Raw genomic sequence first — 19,890 nt, forward strand, 5'->3', positions numbered from 1 at the left:
GAGCGATGGATTGGAGATGTTGACATTCTTACAGTCTTGTATAAAGTACCTTAAAGGGATACTTCAGTATTAGTATAAGTATCTTACTAGAAAATGACTTTGATAGAAGTTGAAGTCACTTAGTCAAAAATAATATTACTAAAGTAAAATTCTTAAAAGTAAAAGTAGATGAAATTTACATATGTATCAAAAGTAATTTCTGATATAAAATCTACTTGAGTTTTAGAAGTAAAAGTACTAAAAAAAAGTGAGGAGTTAGGATTGAGCCATGGTAGCTCAGTAATAGGGTGAGTTGTCTTTCAACTGGAAGGCTGTGGGTTCAATTCCTGGCTCTGCTGGTCTATGTGTGTCCTTGAGCAAGACACGTAACCCCATGTTGCGGTGTGTGTGGATGGGTATGAAAGAGCATCAAGCTCATCTAGACTAGTAACAAAGACAGTTAGAGGAAATGTAGTGGCGTAAAAGTTGATAGAAATATAAATAAGTACATGAATGTTGTATTTAAGTACAGTAACAAAGTATTTGTACTGTGTTACATTACAACACTGGGGCCATGAAATACTACTTGCTACTGTGTTATTCATTCCGATATTTTAATGATGTTATTTTATTTATTTAACCTTTATTGAACCAGGTCTGCTCTAAGGTGTGGAACAGAAAGATGGAGAACTTCACAAGAACAACGAGACCAGTGGCTTTTAAGTTCTTTGAAGAACAGTGTGCAGATATGGAGGAGCTAAGCCAAGGACAGCCTTATAGATTAATAACAGCCAGTGTGTATGTCTGGTTATGTGATGTCTTTATCGGCCCCCATAGGCTAAGTTATCCACCCCTGATGTCTTGACAGGGCCCTCAGTCATACAACGAAGGTTAAGTCATGTGATCTGTCTAATAAGGCCCTTTAATCATATTATTATGATTTCTATTAGACCGGTGTTACCTGATAAAACGCACATTTAGTTAATGGGAGGAGGACAATCTGTTAGATTCCTTACATAGCAACTAAAATGTGTTTTTTTTTTTTGTACTGTTGCTGATTTACGCCCGACTGCAGGGATGGCATGTGTGTGTGTGTGTGCATGGGGGAGCCTTTTTCTTGTTTGTGCCCAGGGGCCCACTGGCTCATAATCCGTCCAAAACGTCCAAGCCTGTGACAAAATACAGGTCTTTGCTATATACATATAAGACACTTAATGGTTACGTTTGTATATAATTTACAGTAAGTTCCATTAAGTTTTATCAACCGACTTGCTTAATTTCTTTTTTTTCTTTTGAGATAGTTAACCCTGCACTGCATTTCCCTTCATGGTCATACAATGTAAGGAAACTCTACTCTGGATGCCTTTGTGTCAGTCCTGTCCAGCATGTGTGTATAGAACAGTGTGTTGTCACACCAGACACATTAAAATGCAGCAATTCTGCCACCCTGTGGCATTTATCACCACACATGAAAAGCAGTAAGATGGGAGCAGAGCATTAGGTGGTCAGGTGACTGTTTCTTTTTAAGGTTTAGAAGCAGGATTACAAAAATCAGCCATAAAACTATGAATATCCTTATTAAAACTTTTAATGACTGCACAAGACAAAAGAAGACAGTTGTTCTTTAACAGGACAAGTCTACTACTCTGTCCACCACACATGACTTCAACGATTATCAAGTGATCTCGTTGTAGTGGAACCAAGATAATCTGATGTTAATTGGGAGAATGACCTGATACAGTCTTTAATCACAAAGGAAATGTGCTGCCTCAACAGTCTATGGCACAAGGTTCCTAATTCATATTTGTTTCTAAAGTGGACATGCAAAATACATGTTATCGGTTTTAAGTCATATTCATAGCGGAACAACACACAATGTTTTTTTGTTGTTTTTCTTTTTTAAACAAATTAAAACAACACAAGGAAACTGCTTCAAAAGCCACCTTATCATGATACAAAGTCTACAGTTCTATAGATGACTTCAAAAATGAAAAATAAAACTTAAGAGAACTAAACACAGATCCATAACATTTTAAAAACACATATGTTAAAAAAAGTTATGTTTTTAACTTGGTCTAAGATGGTCTAAGATGCCCTTTTCAACAAAATAATCTATCAAAGTGCTATAGGTAACATTAAGATGAAGACAACAGGAAAACTACACAATGCCCAGAAAGAACACGAGTGAAAACAAAATGTGTGGCGGCAGTAACAACGTAAAGACAGATACATACTTACAATGTCGTGTGACCTTCCGATAATGAGTTATACACTTGAGTAAATTAAATCAATTGTAGTGTGAATAAAACTCCTTTTTTTTTCAGCTAGATGTTAGATATACAAACATTCGAAAACTAATCAGAGAATAAAGCAGAATACGCACGAGCAAACCAAACTGCTTAGACTTTAATAAAACCGCATGATAACCAATACTTACACAGGCACTTATCAGATCCATGTGTTTCATTAGCAATAGTGTGCAAAAAAGATAAATGAAAAGCAGAGTAGGAGATTTGGTTTTGATGATTTCACCACATGTTCCTGGTCTCACTCTTCCTGCTGCTCTTCGTTCTGCTTCTTAGGCAGCTGCGAATGGAAAAGAAGAAGAAGAAGAAAAAAAACACAATTGAAAATCCCTTTACAGACGTAGAAAAACACATTGGAAAAATCTGCCTCTCAAGCAGAACTGACACTGAGATAATGTAATTACACAAATAATAACTGTACGTCTATGTCGGGGAGATTTTTCCTTAGATGAACCCAAGTGGCAAACGGTCGGTACGTCACCCACAGGATTCTGAATTCCTGTTTTGAGGCCTCGAGACTTGGCTGACGCCACGTTGACGTTTTACAAATGTCACCTGCAACCAGGTTCACCGTCATGTGCCATGCTTTATCATCTATTTTCCTCTAAATTGGAACATACATTTTTCAATTGAAGACGACCTGAAACTAGCAATTGAAACCATCGACTCATTTTCCCACAGACTCATACTATTCAATATATTATTATTATTATTATTATTACCTGCTCGGCTTCAGGAGTTCAGTCTATTTTTTCTTATTAACAGCCTATAGTGAACTATTGCAGCCATCGTCTTTCTTCAGTCTTGTACTTCTCAAGTCTATGCTTCACTACCATGGTTCTCAAACTGTGGTATGTGTACTACCAGCGGTACGTGAGCTACCTCTGGTGGTACTTGGGAGGAAAATCAGAAACACTGGCATACTGCTGCTCCTTAATTTAATGTCACCATACCAGTATGTGAAGTATAAGTGACGGGTGTTATGTTAAAGGTTGAGCAACATGATTTGTCTTGCGTACCTTTGTCATAGGATTAGTTCTGTTCCCTCTCCCTTCTTTATTTTCTGGTACATGACTTCTGTGGACAAAATTCAAACAAGAATATTAATCACACGCAATAATCAAATTTTAAGATTGCTTCCACAAGGACCTGATTATTGCTTTACCCTTTTAGAGACAAAGCTCCAGACTCATCAGTGTCACTGACAGATGAATGAGCCCCTTCCATTTCCCTGCTCTGCCAAGGTCTGTTTTTCACCGACATGTCGCCGAAGGGCATCTTCCCTCGACTCGGTAGCCCAATGTAGCCTCTTTGCCATTCCCTTGAGTTCTGTACTGTTGTGGTGTCTCTGTCGAACTCTAAGCTCTCACCGAGGAAGTCAGCTATATGTGAATTATATAAAGCAATCAAAATAGTGTTAAAAAAAAAAAGAATTGCACACAAGACATTAGAAACCAAAACCTGCACTTATGTCCAGACCATTTAGGTAAAATAATGCAATCAAATAAAGAAAATCCCTTTACAAATTGATTTTAACCTGTAAACCTATAAATTAAGTTTTAAATGTAATTTTTAAAACCATCTAATAATGTAAAAAACATTAGCACAGATTAGAAATGACTAACAAAAGCACATGTGGCTAAAAAGCTCTTTTAGTTTGTATTATTTACTGCAGTAAATAAATCCAAAACACGACGGCACAGAATGTGCGCCCCCTGCAACCCACAAAGGTAAAGCAATAGTGGATGGATGTTCTACATTACCTTGGTGCTTTACTCCTCTGTGAAAATCCGGAGACATCTGCTCAAATGTTCTTTCAGCAGGGCTCAGTGGTTTTCTGACAGCTGCTTCTGTTAGATTATTCAGTGGATTGGCAGTTTGAGGCCGCATGTCACATTTGTCCTGGAAGAAACCAACAAAATGATCACAAACATTGGGGGGGAAGAGAGCACAATTGAGTATGTTTCATTTTCAGTCACTTGCAACAAACCTGATGGTGAAAGATGACAGTCTCTTCTAGAGCAATACCACAGAATTCACATGGAATGACCACATCGCCCTCTAGTGGACTGGCTGGAGGACTGTAAGACGCCGGGGAGACGGACCGAGGGAAGGTGGGGATGTTTGAGGCAAGTGTGTCAGGGAGACTGTGCATCAGCCCTGAAGCGTTCCTGCCCATCCTATCCTCTCTGGGTGGAGAGGAGGCCTGCTTGCTATAAGATGCAAAAGCAGAGGCAGGACTACACCCAGTCTGAAACAAAGCATGTTAAAAAAGAAGGCATTATTTTTCCTCCAAGTAGATGAGTCATATGTTCAAACAGGCAAACGCTGCAAGTGGACTGTGAAATGTCTGACACTATGATAAAGAAAGGTATTCAACTGTTTGCACGTCATATGCACGATATCTGACTGAATCTGAGAATTTTACACTGCTGAAAAAACAGAGAGACCTACACAGACCTAATCATGCTAAACTGTTTTTGCTCCAACACTACCCACGGCCAGTGTCTCTGTAACAAATAAATGCAACCATGACAAACAGTGGGAGGAGTTGCTTTACTTTCTTGTTCGACTAATCTGTTCATTCCTTTTGTCGATTAATCAATAGCTTTTTCCGTCCATAAAATGTAACAGAATGTTGAAATTGTTGTTTTATTCAAAAACAAAATTATTCTGAAAAAAAGCCAAACATTTTCACATTCAAAGAGCTTGCTTTTTATTATTTATTATTAGCTGCAGCTTTTTTCCTGCAACTTGACCTGTAGTTAAAAAATGTAGCTGCTAATTGTTCCTTTAACATTTTATTTTTAATTTTGTGGAATACATATGTCAGCTGCACACTAATTAATCTGCATACTCTTAAAACCATACAGAATATCAGTATCAGTGTATCAGACTGGCCTTAGTCAAACAAAAAAACAAGGATACAATTTGCATGTATGTATCTGTACAAACTACTCAGTGTGGCCTTTTTATCATCTTTAATTTAACTACACGAGATTGATTATGAACAACAGCTCACTGGTGTTTACCCTCTTTCTCCTCCCTTTCTAACAGCCAATGTATTTTTTTGACTGTTGAAAAAAAAAAAAAAGATTAAAGAACCATTCCTTACGTCAATGTTGCAACCAAATGATTAAAATTTAATTTCAAACCTGATGTAGAATGAGCTCCTCTTCTGGAAACAGCTCTTCACAGAACTCACAAGGCAGCATGGTGTCTTTAAAAAAGAATTTGAAACCATTAACAAACAGACTTGATTTCAAAACAATGAGTAATTAATTAACACTGAAAGGACAATGCTGTGTTTATTGTATCAATGCTAATTTACCTGTTTGATCAGGGTCCTGGACTGGAGTTGTGCTCGTCCCTGTACTAAAGAGGGGGTAGTTGTTGTTGGGTGGAGCGAAGGTATTTACAGAGGTGCTGGATCTCTTGTGGTCCCAGATGTCACTCCATAGACTGTCCTCTACACCTCCAGCCACTGACTCTCCATCACTCTGCAGACTGAGAGCCAACATGTAGTCCAGGCCGGAAGAATCCTCGTCATGTGTCTGACCAGCATGTGGCCACGCAGCGCTGCTATTCAGATAATCTCTTTGCCCCAGCACTAAAAAATATAATATAACAGACATTAGACTTGCAGATTAAAGCAACAGCACACCAATTTGGGCCTACAACTTCATTTATAAACAAAAGCTGGGTTCTGATTCATTATTTTGCTAAACGCTCAATGGCAAAACAAATTTTTTAACATATTAGTAAATATATTAAAGCTGGCATTACAATATATTTTTGTTCACAAAATTCTCCATTCTCTATTTCACTCAATTTAAAGGTAGACTGATAAACAATTAAGCTTTGTTGAAACTTTCCCTTTAGGAAATTTGATAACTTACAGGTCAGGGACACAACTTACAGTGACTGAATGTTGTATTACTCTGTGGAGCATTTTTCCAGTCTGCTGCACTTTGAGGAACCCGCGAACTGTTGTAAACACTAGGATCAAATGCACGTGAAAATGCCTGCTCTGCTGCACTCATGTTGTTATTCTTAGAGCCTCTTTCTTGGCCTTTTATGATGTTTCGGATGGAGTGGGCTTCGAACCATGCCCCTGGAGACTGCGGTTCTAGTGGACTGCGACTCATCCTGCTGTTGTTCCACTCCTGGGGCGGTGTGAGGCTTCCACATAAGACTGGGTGCACAGATTGTTCCCTCAACATTACATTGCACTTGCAGTGTGGACAGGGCTCAGTGCGTGTACCACAATAGTCCTCATGCTCTTTGGACTGACTGAACACAAGCTCCAGTTCACAGTATTGGCATGGAACCAGACGCTGAGGACATTCAGAGCTCTGGAAGAGAAACAATTATGAAGAAACACTCACTACCTAACAATTTAATAAAGATATGCATTAAGTTATACTGTACATATAGAGGGCGAATGTTATTCATAAATACCTGGTGGAAGTCCATTCGATTCTTCTCGATTTTCAGACCACACTTGCATGTAATCTAAATCGAAAAAGAAAATTAAATTAAATGAGAGACAATGCTCTTTTGGTGATTATTATCTGAAGTTGCTTTCTTTCAAGTAAATTCTTTAGGGTTGATGATATGCTCTCAGAGGTGTCCTTGGTATGTGCTATCGTGATTTTGATAATCCAAGTACACAGAGGCAACATTAGGGAGTAAAAGTCAAGTAGAACTGTAGATTTTATTTCTGAGATATAAAACTAATGAAAGTTCAGTTTCAGTAAACAGATTAGCACGTTTGCAACAGATTTACTTGAACATCGAGTATAACGATTCAAATATTTACCTGTATATGCTCCTGCTGCATATGTTCCGGGAGATCTGTGCGGGGAACAGGCTCCTGGCACACACCACACAGGGCAATGTTTCTTTGACAGTGGATCTCATGAGTAGTAAAATTACCCTCTGGAATGTCATGTTTGCTAAAAAACAACAAAATGAAATAATTGCAACATGTTATAGATCTGTTCCCACCACCATAACAAACACACGATTATTCAGTTCAATTCAACATTGTTTATGTTGTCCCCCAAACAGGCTATTTAAGGCAAGCAAAGAACAAATTCACACATTAAGTCTAAAAGTCTAGTAGGTATAAAATTGCAGACGCTGTGGAGCCTCATGAGGCAAAGGGCCTATTTCAGCAAACCAAGTTTTCCCCTCCTCTCTCAACTCTTTCACACTTCGCTGCACTATCTAATAATAAACACAAAAAGCCCACAAAACATATTTTTTTAAAAATTCAGAAGCTGACATACAACAGTAAACAATGTCTAATCCAGGATGAGTAAAGTTAAAGTTGATTCACTTTAACTGGTCTCATGGCTTCTGAAATAAACCCAAACTTCTTCCTGTTTGTTTTAAATACAGGCACTTTAATAATGGTGGCAGCTGAAACTTGTCATGAGAGGGATCAATAATAATTCTAAATGCCTTTCTGAGGACTAATTCAGAATAAAGCTGCTCAAGAGAGCCACAATTTTAGAGCTAAAACTTAACATCTTACAGTCGATTTGTGTTTATCATTGACAGTAGAAAACACTTTCAATAAAGAAATATTGTTAATATTCTATGATACATACTGAACGGTTTTATTGTACATCTATCTTTACACTAAGATTAAATACACATTCATTACATAATATAACTTATTTTATACTCACCAATTGCCACAAAACTGTGTGTTTTCATCTGCCATGGTTTGTGTCTAAGCCTGGGGACAAAGTGCAACGTTAGTTATTAATGACACAAACCAGATCGATCTGTTTCGGTTAACTTAATACTGTTTATAACACGGGGACATGCATTGTTTAGAGCTACAAAGGAATTCGAGAGTGGTCAAATCGAAAGTCGTGAGTTAAAGGCCTCGATTGACTTCAACAGACACAAAAACACTGAGCTAATGTTAAAATAACCCGGTAAACACACAGTGCTAATTTATGTCGTTAGCAAATAAAAACGGATTGACAGCTCTTCCGGTTTTCTTACCTACTGTGTCCCGGCAGGTTGCTAACACGTTAGCTGTCAGCTGGCTGGTTTAACAAGAGTATTCCCCGTAAAAAGTCAATCGACAACCATTCTGGACCGACTCTAAAAAGCTGGGCTGCATCCGACGCGTCGGCTTTTGCTAACCAACCGAGTAGCTTAGCATTACCTACACGGCCAGAAACCACCACGTAGCGCTAACTTGACACAAGCTATATCTAACTTTATATGACGAAGTAGCTGTAAAAGACAGGACGCTAATAAAATCACGGGTTGATGGGCGTGTATCCTTAGCGCCAGGTGAAATCACCGTGCGTTGGTTTCTGTTTCTGTCTCTAAATACAAAAAAACCTCGCAGAGGGCAACTAACTACTTGATACTAGCCAGAAAAAACAGTTCGGTATTTCCCCTTCTATCCCCACACACACACACACACACACACATACAGAGAGCGAGAGACAGATGTATGCCGCTGGTAAATCCTCTCAGGATGTCTACGTATGCTTCACTGCCCCTCTGTTAACAATGACACATCCAAACCCAAGCCTACTACACTTGATTATACTACGACTAGTCTAAACACACTAAATGTGAAAGTGATTCATATCTGCAGTGGGGACGTGTAATAGACAGCAGTTTAGAGAAAGTCGACTGTAAGTCAAAACTCAGGGCAAAATGTATCGGAATTAATCCAGACTCCAATTTGATTGGTTGAACACACGGTGCGATTTTAAAACGGTCTCGGGTGACATTAGCGGTCTTTTTTTTTTCGTTCCGATAGCGATCCAAAACTATAAAATGTACACCACAATGGACATACTTTAAATCAATGTTGCAATCTAACAAAGTAAAAATACTTTGTTACTGTACTTAAGTACCAAATTCACGTATTCGTGCTTTACTTTATTTATATTTGTTCGCAACTTTTACTCCACTACATTTCCTAAATAAATTGTGTACATTTACTCTGATTATCTTTGTTACTCGTTACTACCAAATAAAATTAAAGTCAAAGTCTTGATAAGCTGCTTTACATTATAGTTTTGCTATTCACCCACTTCAAGTGTCTTGCTCAAGACTAGAAGGGCCAGGAACCCACAACAACTGAGCTACCATGGCTCCTCACTTTTTTAATACTTAAACTTTTACTTAAGTAAAAGTCTTCTGATACAAAATGTACTTAAGTAATATTAGAAAAAGTGACTTCAACTTCTACCAAAGTAATTTTCTTGTAAGATACTTTTAGTTACTTTATACAAGACTGCTTTAAATATACCAGTTTCTATCAATTTTCTTTATTTTAACTAACAAACTTGTTCACTGCAGAATGGGTCACTCACATGCGTGTGTCATGTTGCAGAAGTTTGCAGTCAATCTATTAATCAATCAAATCTTTATTATTGGACTCACCTCCATAAGATTACAGTTAAAACAATTTAAAATATGAATATGAAAACATTAAATGGGAAAGACACTTGTAAATACATTTGACATAAAGGCACAGGGGGACAAAAGTGCCCCCTTGAGTCACATGACTTCACTTCCACAAAATATAAGGAAGTGCCTTACTGGCTGCCCTTCATTTGTGGCCTCTGGAGCAAAAAATAAATAAATAAATAAATAAAAAAGGGACAGAATTCCACCCTGCCTGACAACCACCCCTTTTGACTTACAGACCAGCACTCCTCTTAGTTTGTCAAAGGGCCATTGCTATGTTCTTTCAAATATTACAATACATATTAACTTGAAATATGTCAAAAAGCTTGATATGAAATAAAAAGAAAGGTATGGATAGTTACTGAACTGGACTTGACGTCTTGGAGATCTTTCTCCTTTCATTTAAGAAGCATTTTAAAGCGAAGCTGAGCTTGTAGGTATCGCTCAGGGATTTGTTCTTCTCTGTTCACTGTTTTGAAGTGTTCTTCTTTCTAGACATTGATGAAAGGACACCTTCATGCTGTCCTTTCATGATGTGTTGGTTGGTACATCTACAGACATCGTTAGATCATCTGTGCCACTGTGGACACCCACAGACAATTTAACATGCTTTGTTTTAATGTGGTCCGTTCAAAAGAGAACTGTAACAGCTTTAGTATTTCTTCAGATCTTGACAGAAAATATTATTATTAGAAGAACAACTTCATGGATGATAGTATGACACATGCTTCCCTGTGGATTCATAACCATTCCTCCAGGCATTTAGTGCACACAAAACAGAAAACAACACTGTCCTTTCTGTGTTTATTGAGTTTTTATGAACGACCAATTCTGTCAATGTCAGACACTATCCTTGTCGTAAGGCACAGTTTTGTTCTGATAAAACACTGAAATAGCTTACAGCAAATGTTTTTGAAAGCATTACATACATCCTTGCACATCCTCCTAGTCTAAACAGCTACCCAATGATGGGAAATTATTGTAAATATACTGTATATAAAACATTTATTATTCATGTCAGAGCCCTTGTTAATTATTTGAAAAGGTTGAGTCAACAACTTACTTTACAGTGTAATATTAACTGCAACTCCAAGCCAAAATGTTTAAAAACAAAGCAAAAAAAAGCAATACATTTGAAGAACATGAATCTATTGAAAGAGAGGACGAAATGTGAATTCCAATAGAATCTGTAAAATAACACAGTTTTATAAAATATATTGATATGCCCATAAATGAGTAACATAATGGATGCTTTTTTAATAAAGCAACTAAAGGGCCTAAAAGTGGATAAAGTCACACTTTAAAGGTGAATCAAACATACATTTTTTCCAAACTGCTTAAAATAAAAAGGGGGACAGCATTTGTAAAATGAAAAAAGAAAGTCTACTGCACCTAATCACATTGGCTGGTTCCTGACGATGCATAACAGTTATTTAACAGCTCCTAATTCGTTACATGATTGTCTAATAATAAATTAGGTCCAGCGTGAAGTAGTTCATGGACCAGTTCCCTTGCATTGCCAAATAAAACATTCATCAGAAATATTAGCTGCATCAGTTTTTATGAGGACGGCAGTACAAACAGCCCTGCTGTTGTAGCCTGAGTGAAGCACAGGAAATTACTATTAAACATGAACCATGACTAATAAGGCACCTGTCAAAGAAAACTACATACACCACAGGTAACGCATCCGCATCATTCCCGGTCGCACCAGTTATTACTCAATTTTTCAATCTAGGGGAAATGCATTTTGTGAAGAGAAGTATTAGTACCAGCATTGAAATACAGACACTGGGTTCCGCAATAAATCGGCCCCACGGAAATGAAATAAAATGAGAGTAAAATAAAAAATTCACATTAGACTATGATTGCTAGTGACAGGAGGATTTCAACCTTACAGATCCATAACACAGGTCATATACAAGCTTTGAGTGGCTAATTATATCTATTACTTTGAGCACTTTCTCTCATTTTCAACGATTTCAATTAAGAAAGTGACTGAAAATGTGCAAAAACAATATTGCATTGACAAATTGAAACAGCTATAATGCAGCTGGTCGTGGGCTTTTGTGGGGGCAAGCTTAAAGGCATCTCACATTCGCCATCACAGGGTACTGTGAGAGCAAAGAGTCACTCAGGAAGTAAGTTAACACACAGCGGGGACCAATTTCCTACTCAAGTGATGTCATACCATTTAGACACCACCAACCAGCTTGTGTCACAGAGCAATACAATTTGAAAATACAATTCTACACATTTGTCATAGATGGGAAAAGTCATCCCAAGACCTTTTGTTCTTGCTCCTCCAGTGAACCAACAAGACATTTAAAAAATCTAATCCGGGATATTTGGTCAGTCAGTGTAGTTACAATAGCTACAGGCTCATAAGAAAACTGCCTCAATAACTAAAACCTTTCTAAACAATGAATTTTGCTGGATTTTTACTTTAAATTCTGAACAGTCTTGGTCCTTAGAAAGGCATTAACCACATGGTCCTGTGAAAAAATACTTTTCTACATTGCACTATGATCTAGAGTGGCAAAGTTGAGAAAAAGGCTCCAAGACAGCATAAAAGGCAAGAGAAGGAACGAAAGGGAAAGAAAATACAGTACAAACAATGAGGAGATGAAAAGACGAAGGCACAGAGTTGAGAGCAGAAGATGTGGAGGTAGCAGAGGTCACAAAGAGGGACAAAGGAGAAAAGGAAACTGTAAAAAAAAACAAAGATACTGTTTGTGATGAAATATCTATCTGTCCTTGGATCCAAGCTTCTCAATCAAGTCCTGCAGGGGCGCAAGCTCTCGCCTGTCGATAAGGTTGAACTCCTGCGACACAACACAGGAAAACAATGCATTAGCTTTGTCAGAGTTATTCACATGTGATTTGTCAACGCAGTCTTGGAATCATAGTGTTGATGAAATACCATCTGTGTACAATTATGTCACCTGAACAAAGAAAATGAAATGCTTGAAGGAGGTGTTGAGGTGGGCTTCCTCCTGCAGCTGCATCACAGAGTCAAAATGCTGGTGGTAGATGTGAGCGTAAACCCTGAACAGACGCTTCAGAATGGTTTTGGCCACAGACATGAAGTTCTTGGGGAAGGGAACGCCTGTGGGACATGAGGAGGTGGAAAATGCTGAAGAGCATGTGCTTTTTCAAACAATCACAAAGCTTTTCATCCCATATCAGAGCAGACCACAGCGCATCTCCATGTGAGACACATAATCAGTTAGACTGAAAACAACAGTACAGTGCTTAGCCCTGTCTCAGTGTACCACTTCACTGTTCTTAAATCGGGTAACGGCAGTGTGTGGCTTTAATTCCTGTGTTGTTTGTGATGTGAAATCTATCAAACACTTAACTCAAACTCAAATGAGATTTAAATCATTAGCAGCATTGTTATATTTCAACCCATCAGGCCAAAGTAGAGTCAAACAAATAAAAATGTGTGAAAAATGTTAATAGCAAAGCAAAAAAATCATAAAAAACAATGATAATGGGTAATCAGCACTGCATTTCACTCACAGCAGGGTTGCTCCTGATGAGTGTGTGGGAAAAAAATATATTAAATAAAAGTCTTCATCTGGATGATGCAAGGTCCAGAGCTCATTTCAGACCAGTTGAACCTTCTTTGTCCAGTGTATCAACATACAAAAACAGATATTTTCACCTCGGTGCAATGTGGACGCACCCCAAAAAAACGGGCACAACTCTGATGATGCTCTCATTTGTCCACGTGTCTGACACACATCTTTGTGGAATGTAATGTAACACGCGGAAGGCCCGTTATACTTTATGATGCAACACCAAGTGCACTTCTGTGCCAATACAATGTCTGCTTTGCTTTCTCCATGCCAAACATCACCTTAATAGAAGTAGTCAAGAAAAAAATGCACTGCAAATCAAATGACAAACCTCTTTAGCCTTGATAGCCTCTTAAATAAAAAAAAGCACGAGACCCTGCAGTCTCTCTAAATTACAGCCTGTGGGAAGACAATATTCATAGGATAGGTGCGTGCTTCTGAATAACAATGCAACTACACAGTATTTCTGTACATCTCTCTCCCTGCTGAGAATTTCATGGATATAATATTATTAAATCACTGATTAAGATGATCACAAAAAGAATAAATTGACACAAAATTCAAAACTCACCAATCTTTGAGGGGAAAAGCGTCTCATCATCCAGCTGATCCTGCACCCAGGTCATCAGGTAGTCGATGTACTTGGGTGCAGAGCATTTGATAGGCTTCTTAATATTTGTGCCGTCAGCCCAATGATACTCATATCTACAGGAAAAAAGCAGCAGAATTAACAATAATTTATACCTCTCGCATAATTGTTAGCACACCCTTCACACGAGACACAAATGTAAAAGCTTTACATAAACTATAACATGCAGCGACTCTGCATTTTTAGATTACATTAGATTAGATTCAACTTCATTGTCATTGTACTGAGTACAGGTACAGAGACAACGAAATATAGGTAGCATCTAACCAGAAGTGCAAAGACAGGACTGTGGTTCGGTAAAAAGAAAAAAGCAAGTATAAATAGCGCAAAAAACAGTGGTCTATATAGATGTAATATATAAAGTGGGGCAATGGGTGAAGTATGAGTGTGATATACAGATATAAACAGAATATAAACATAGTTACAGTATATGTATTTACATATGTATATAGTATAAATGACAGAATATATACATACAAATATATGCATAGATACAGTGGTCTATATTACGGCTGCAACAATTATTTGATTATTGATCGATAACTAAATTAATCGTCATCTGTTTTGATAATCCATTAATCGGTTTGAGTGAAATGTGACAATGTTCTGGTTTCTTTGCTCCATATAACAAAGAAATCATTAAAATGGAAATATTTTGGTTTGTGAACAAAACAACACATTTGAGAACTTCATCATTTCCAGGGTTTGTCAAACAATGATCAACATTTTTCAATATTTTCTGACATTTTACGGAGCAACAAACTACTCGAATTACTGGAGAATATAATCAACAGATTACTAGATTATGAAAATAATTATTAAATAGTAATATGTACAGTGGAGCAACTGGTGTATAAGTGGTATATATAGATATAGACAGAATATAGTCATATGTTCGTATTAAAAGAATATATAGATAGATATTTTTATTTAAGTATATGAAACATCATTTGGCAGTAGATAAGCTAAAAATAACTGCACATTAAAGCGAAACGCAAAAAAAAAAAACCCTGTCTGCAATCTTATTGTTGCCAGCAACTACTGTCGGCAGGAAGTACAAGTCTCTTCCTTCTGATTAAAGACTGTGGGCAGTTTTCAGTCTAGGATAGAGGAAGCTGCAAATCTAGATTCTAGCTCGACAGCTTCAACAGGGACCACTTACAAAGTTTAATTCCTGTTTTTCTCATGTGACTTTCAGATGACATATTTCAGTTGCATTTACTATCTCAGCCTTTAGTGAGTTCATGGTTTGTTTCTTTGGTGGGGCTGATTTTAACTTGAAGGTTACAACACATGAGTTGACTTGTTACAATCAATTTGGATCAAGTGAGGACATTCCAAGTCAGATGAATTTATTTTAACTAGCCCTTTAAAGTGTTTTTACTTAAGGTTATGTCTCAGTCAGTACACCACAAATACAAAGTTGTCGATATGTTTTCTTTACAAGACATAATGATGCATTGTCTTTAGGGTTAGGTATTTATGAGGAAGCCCAGTATCACTATGCTGTTGGACCACATTATTGATCCTCTGAAGCACATGAGCTGCGTGAAGTTCCTTGTTTCCTACAATTAAGTGCTAAATGTTTCCCTTCGTTGCAGTGGAACTTGTTACAGCTATGCAGCAAAGCAAGCTTGAATGCCATCGTGAAAAATACCAATACATTTAAAAAAGCTGTGAAAACTTTCTCCTGTGCATTACCTCGGTCCAGCAGACATCACTGAGCAACTGGTCTCAGTGCAGAACTCTGTGATGGTGCCGTACAACATGTTGATCTGATTGAAGAAGTCCACCGCTGAAAAAAATTGTACATTTTTCCCAGATGAACTGATATATTTTACACATCTACATAGTAAATTCTGCATTTGAACACACCTTATATTTCTTTACAATTCTCAGGTACCTTTTATAATATAATATAGTGGACACAAATGCTGTCTGTGTTTGTAAACCCTTTTCATCTGATCACATGCAAAATGATCATCTTAACTTTAACCGGATTATAAAAATTAAATTGTGGTTTGCAGCACAACCATCCACTCACTGTTGACAGCAATCCACTCATTAAGATCCTCTCCCTCTGGCAGCATGACGGCCTGCCTCAGGTTCCCACTGCCCAGAGTGGCCTCGGCATGTTTCAGAAGTTCATACTGGTGGGAGCCCTCTGGGATGTTTTTCTTCGGCTTGAAGGTCTTGGATGAGCGACTGCTACTGAAAACAAACAAAAAGTTTATGGAACCAACTAATTAAATCACATCAAATTGTATTTGTAAAGCACCAAATCAGAACAAACATTATCTCAAGGCACTTCACATAGTAAGGCAGAAACGTTACTTTACTATAGTATAAAGAGCAACTAAGCAACTATATGTGCACAAGGCATGACAACGGTGGTATTTTTGGAAACAGATGATCCGCATAGGCACCGACATGTGATGAGCCTTCCTGTCTGGTTTGTGCAAGCAGCTGCAGGGAGGCTTCGTAGTGATCAAGTATCTTGAGTAAGATGCTTGGCTGCCTCATTTGTTGTGTCATGGTTTGAGCCTAACCACTTGTTTAGTGACTAAGGATTATCAGTATTGACCATTTTATGATAAAGCAAGAACAGAAGGGTCACAATACCTTTATGGGCCTGTGATGGTATAACAATAGGTCTTACAGTCACAAACTGTAGTTGTGTTAGTTATTTGGACTTTATTATTATTATGGTTACATTTTTAGTCCGTTGCTGCAACACAGAGATACTGACATTGCATTAAGTCATAACACTACTAATAAGACTATGTTCCAGACCTTCCAGACCCAATTCCTCACCATACAGAAAAGATGTGAGAAACCATGAGAAAAAAAAATTCAGGCAGGCCATAACACTTAAAAACTCTTGGTCTAAAAGTATATACACTTGTATATGCAGTACAGGCATTTGCTCAATAAACAGTAACAGTGCTGTAAAAACTACATCAAATGTGTTTCATTAAATGCCAGTTGTATATCCAAGCCAAAATCCTTTCACAAGTATTCTGTTGCTATGAATATTTCTCTGTTTAACTGTGTACTGTACACCTCTGTACTGTATATTACACAGCTGCGGACAAACTGTGGTAATTTGGCATGCAGGAGCTTAAGGTGGTGTATAATGATGCTTTGAGAATCGTACTTAAAAGCCTTAGATGTGAATTTTTTGTGTTTGTGCGAGTTAGCTTTAAACAATTAATAATTTTCCAGTTGAAATCTGTTTGTTATTTTTGGTTGTTCTGTGTTCTAAGCCAGTTTAAAAATGCTATATATGAAATCATGTATTTATTGTCTTGTTCTTTGCAAGTAATGTGGTTTTTAAATGCATTTGCCAACTTGATGCTTCAATTAAAGACATAAATTTGGTACTGTCCAACACCACATTCACCATAATTCATTATCAGTCCCAGCTGTGGAGACATTGTTGCAGATTTGTAGTTGTATACAACAACAACAATAATAATAATAACAATAATAATAATAATAATTTATTTTACAGCACTATAGAGCAAAACAAATGTTTACCAAGTGAGTGCTTTGATTGACAAAGCAAAAAAAACAGGATATACAGGGGCAGACACAAGACAAGACTACATCAGATCACCACACGTTGAGTTAATAAAAAGCAGAACAACAAAATGTATATACATATAGTATATTAAAAAAAAATTTTGTATTTTCTTTTCCCTGGTTGAGGACGCAGAACTGCACAGTAGATAAAGTGTATATTATTATAATTATTATTACATTATTACAGCCTAAACAGGAAAGCAAGCCGGACAGTGCCACTATAAACAATGGAAGAGATGATTTAATAACTCACTTTGACAGTAACCTACCAGCGAAGTACAGCACTAAAAAGTATGGATAACGGCTAATGTTAACACGTCTAATCTTATCTCAATACGGACTGATGATATGAGCTAGTCTAGCTAACTAGTCGTGAGCTAGCATTCATTATCAAGCTAGCAAGATCGCACGTAACTTAATAGTTTACAATAAAGTTACACTTGTGCCAGTGCTGGGTAACTATAAATGACTACTTTTCACAACTAATCATACGAAGACAAATGATAACCATGCGTAAGACAGGGCTGTTTCAGTTTAACTGAAACTTGTTTGTGAGCTGGTTTGTTTTCTGTGACGGTGTCCCGTCCTAATCGGTATTTCCTTCGCTGGAACTTCGTAGAGGCGAAGCTAACGTTAACCGCAACTTAGCAAACGACTGATAACTTTACTTACAACAGGAAGCTCATCTTGGAGACACGGTCGCTGAAGACTTTTGTCCAAAACTCGTAAGCCTGCTCTTAAAAAGTAAAGTTTGCTGTATAATTACACAGTGTGGATCACTTGTCGCCGCTGTCTGCTAGCCGTAACGTTGAGGCAAAAGACGAGCTGCTGCACCCACAGCAGCTCTTCCTCTATCTGTCCTCAGTTGAAGTTCAGCAGGAGGAGAACTGTATCCCCCTACCGGCCACATGTGGATCTGCCACTACCACCAGCAAATGTACGTACAATTGGAACATTTGTAAGTACAAATACTTTACTGTACTTAAGTACACAATTCATATTTGTATCTGTACTTTACTTTGTTTTTTATATATTTCTAGAAACTCTTACCTTCTCCACTACATTTCCTAAATTGTGTACTTTTACACAAATTTACTTTATATATTTCCTCTAACTATCGTTGTTACTCATTACTACCAAATACAATCCCTTTTTAGTACATTTACTTCAAAAACTTAAGTACTAAACTACTAGTACTTAAATTACTTTTAATATTTAAGTACAGTAAATATTCTAAAAAAAAATGACTTCAACTTCTACCAAAGCCATTTTCTGGTAAGATACTTTTACTTTTACTCAAGTATCCCTTTTAGGTACTTTATACAAGACTACCTAAAATCCAATGTGTTGGGTACACACTGGCTGTAAAAGATTGTATAAACATCTTTTTGATCTTTTTTTGTTTAACCACTTAAATACTTTGTCTGCAGTTACTTCTGATTTGTGAGCTTGGGTAAAAGTTGGTGTGTGGTCAGTGGTAATTTCATTTATCTCCCATTTAGTTTGCTAATTTGTTTTGCATAATTTGCATAAATTGGCACTGTGTAGTTCCATCTACACATTTTTGATCAAAATGTATTTTAAGTTGTAATTTATTTTGTGTTTAAAGCAAATTACAAGAAAGTAACTAACAAATACTGTATGTGGGTTTGGGTGAAGTGTGGTGTTTGTGTGTGCGTGTGTGTGTGTGTGTGTGTGTGTGTGTGCACTGTACACAGCTGTGCTATCACATGAATAAAAAAAAGCCTACAACAAGTCTGGACATGGCAGTTCATGACTGGCTCAGCAAGTAAGTAAAATAAATAAATAAATGAAATTGGCTCTATATACAGAATTCCATGATGGCATTTGTCTCACAGTAAATCAGTCTTTCACATAGTACTTTTCAATTTTTAATCCATGGATATGTTGCTATGTTGTGAAGAGCGTTATTATTGAGTGTTATTTAATGCTTTAAGTGGAAAAAAATAAGTGCCGGTACACCCCTTATTCAACTGTTGCCAGGTAAATTAGGCGGTGGGCAGTCGGTACCAGCAGATCATTAAGTGATATATTCAAATACTAGAACATGATGCTGATTTTTAAAAAGAAAATTGTTTTATTGAACTTTCAACTTTCCAGACAAACTATGTTTGTTCACTTGTATGTGGCTCAAGGGAGGTCTTCAGGGAGGCGGTCCTCAAGCGGTCCACAACTGGCACCTACCATTCCCTGTAGACACGCACATCAAAGACAGACATGGATAAAAGATGGAGACCAGACATGGAGTGTGGTAACTTCAGTATTTTTATGATTGAACCACTCAGGATAATCATAGTTATTATTTATT

The 19,890-nt window shown here is 37.3% G+C and overlaps 2 protein-coding genes across 3 annotated transcripts; both read right to left on the reverse strand.

Annotated features, from left to right (window-relative positions):
• Positions 1–1,549: 1,549 nt before the first annotated feature.
• trafd1 (TRAF-type zinc finger domain containing 1) lies at positions 1,550–8,935 on the reverse strand. Its single transcript, XM_058637009.1, has 12 exons — positions 8,310–8,935; positions 7,985–8,034; positions 7,108–7,243; positions 6,747–6,800; positions 6,205–6,640; positions 5,617–5,895; positions 5,441–5,505; positions 4,276–4,536; positions 4,049–4,187; positions 3,451–3,667; positions 3,305–3,362; positions 1,550–2,565 (listed from the first exon to the last, which is right to left on the reverse strand). The coding sequence occupies exons 2-12, from the start codon at positions 8,017–8,019 to the stop codon at positions 2,527–2,529; spliced, it is 1,719 nt and encodes a 572-aa protein (XP_058492992.1). The 5' UTR covers positions 8,020–8,034; positions 8,310–8,935; the 3' UTR covers positions 1,550–2,526.
• Positions 8,936–10,533: 1,598 nt separating this feature from the next.
• Positions 10,534–18,416, reverse strand: mob1a (MOB kinase activator 1A). Of its 2 annotated transcripts, none has more exons than XM_058636880.1 (6): positions 18,234–18,416; positions 16,021–16,184; positions 15,678–15,771; positions 13,899–14,032; positions 12,689–12,852; positions 10,534–12,568 (listed from the first exon to the last, which is right to left on the reverse strand). In XM_058636880.1, exons 1-6 carry the CDS (start codon positions 18,245–18,247, stop codon positions 12,491–12,493), a joined length of 648 nt encoding a protein of 215 aa, XP_058492863.1. In that variant the 5' UTR covers positions 18,248–18,416; the 3' UTR covers positions 10,534–12,490. The 2 variants fall into 2 exon arrangements, with proteins under 2 accessions (XP_058492863.1, XP_058492861.1); XM_058636878.1 differs by having other exon boundaries at positions 16,021–16,187.
• Positions 18,417–19,890: the final 1,474 nt, after the last annotated feature.

Source organism: Solea solea, chromosome 8 (genome assembly GCF_958295425.1).
Source record: "Solea solea chromosome 8, fSolSol10.1, whole genome shotgun sequence".
Lineage (NCBI taxonomy): Eukaryota > Metazoa > Chordata > Actinopteri > Pleuronectiformes > Soleidae > Solea > Solea solea.

Coding starts and splice junctions, on each gene's coding strand:
- trafd1 (XM_058637009.1), bottom strand. CDS start 8,019: ATGGCAGATGAAAACACACAGTTTTGTGGCAATTG. Junction 4,537..5,440: donor AGGAGCTCATTCTACATCAG/GTTTGAAATTAA, acceptor GCTTTGTTTCAG/ACTGGGTGTAGTCCTGCCTC. Junction 3,668..4,048: donor CAGAGGAGTAAAGCACCAAG/GTAATGTAGAAC, acceptor ATTCACATATAG/CTGACTTCCTCGGTGAGAGC.
- mob1a (XM_058636878.1), bottom strand. Junction 15,772..16,020: donor TGAGTGGATTGCTGTCAACA/GTGAGTGGATGG, acceptor AATTTTTTTCAG/CGGTGGACTTCTTCAATCAG. Junction 12,569..12,688: donor ATTTCATTTTCTTTGTTCAG/GTGACATAATTG, acceptor GTTGTGTCGCAG/GAGTTCAACCTTATCGACAG.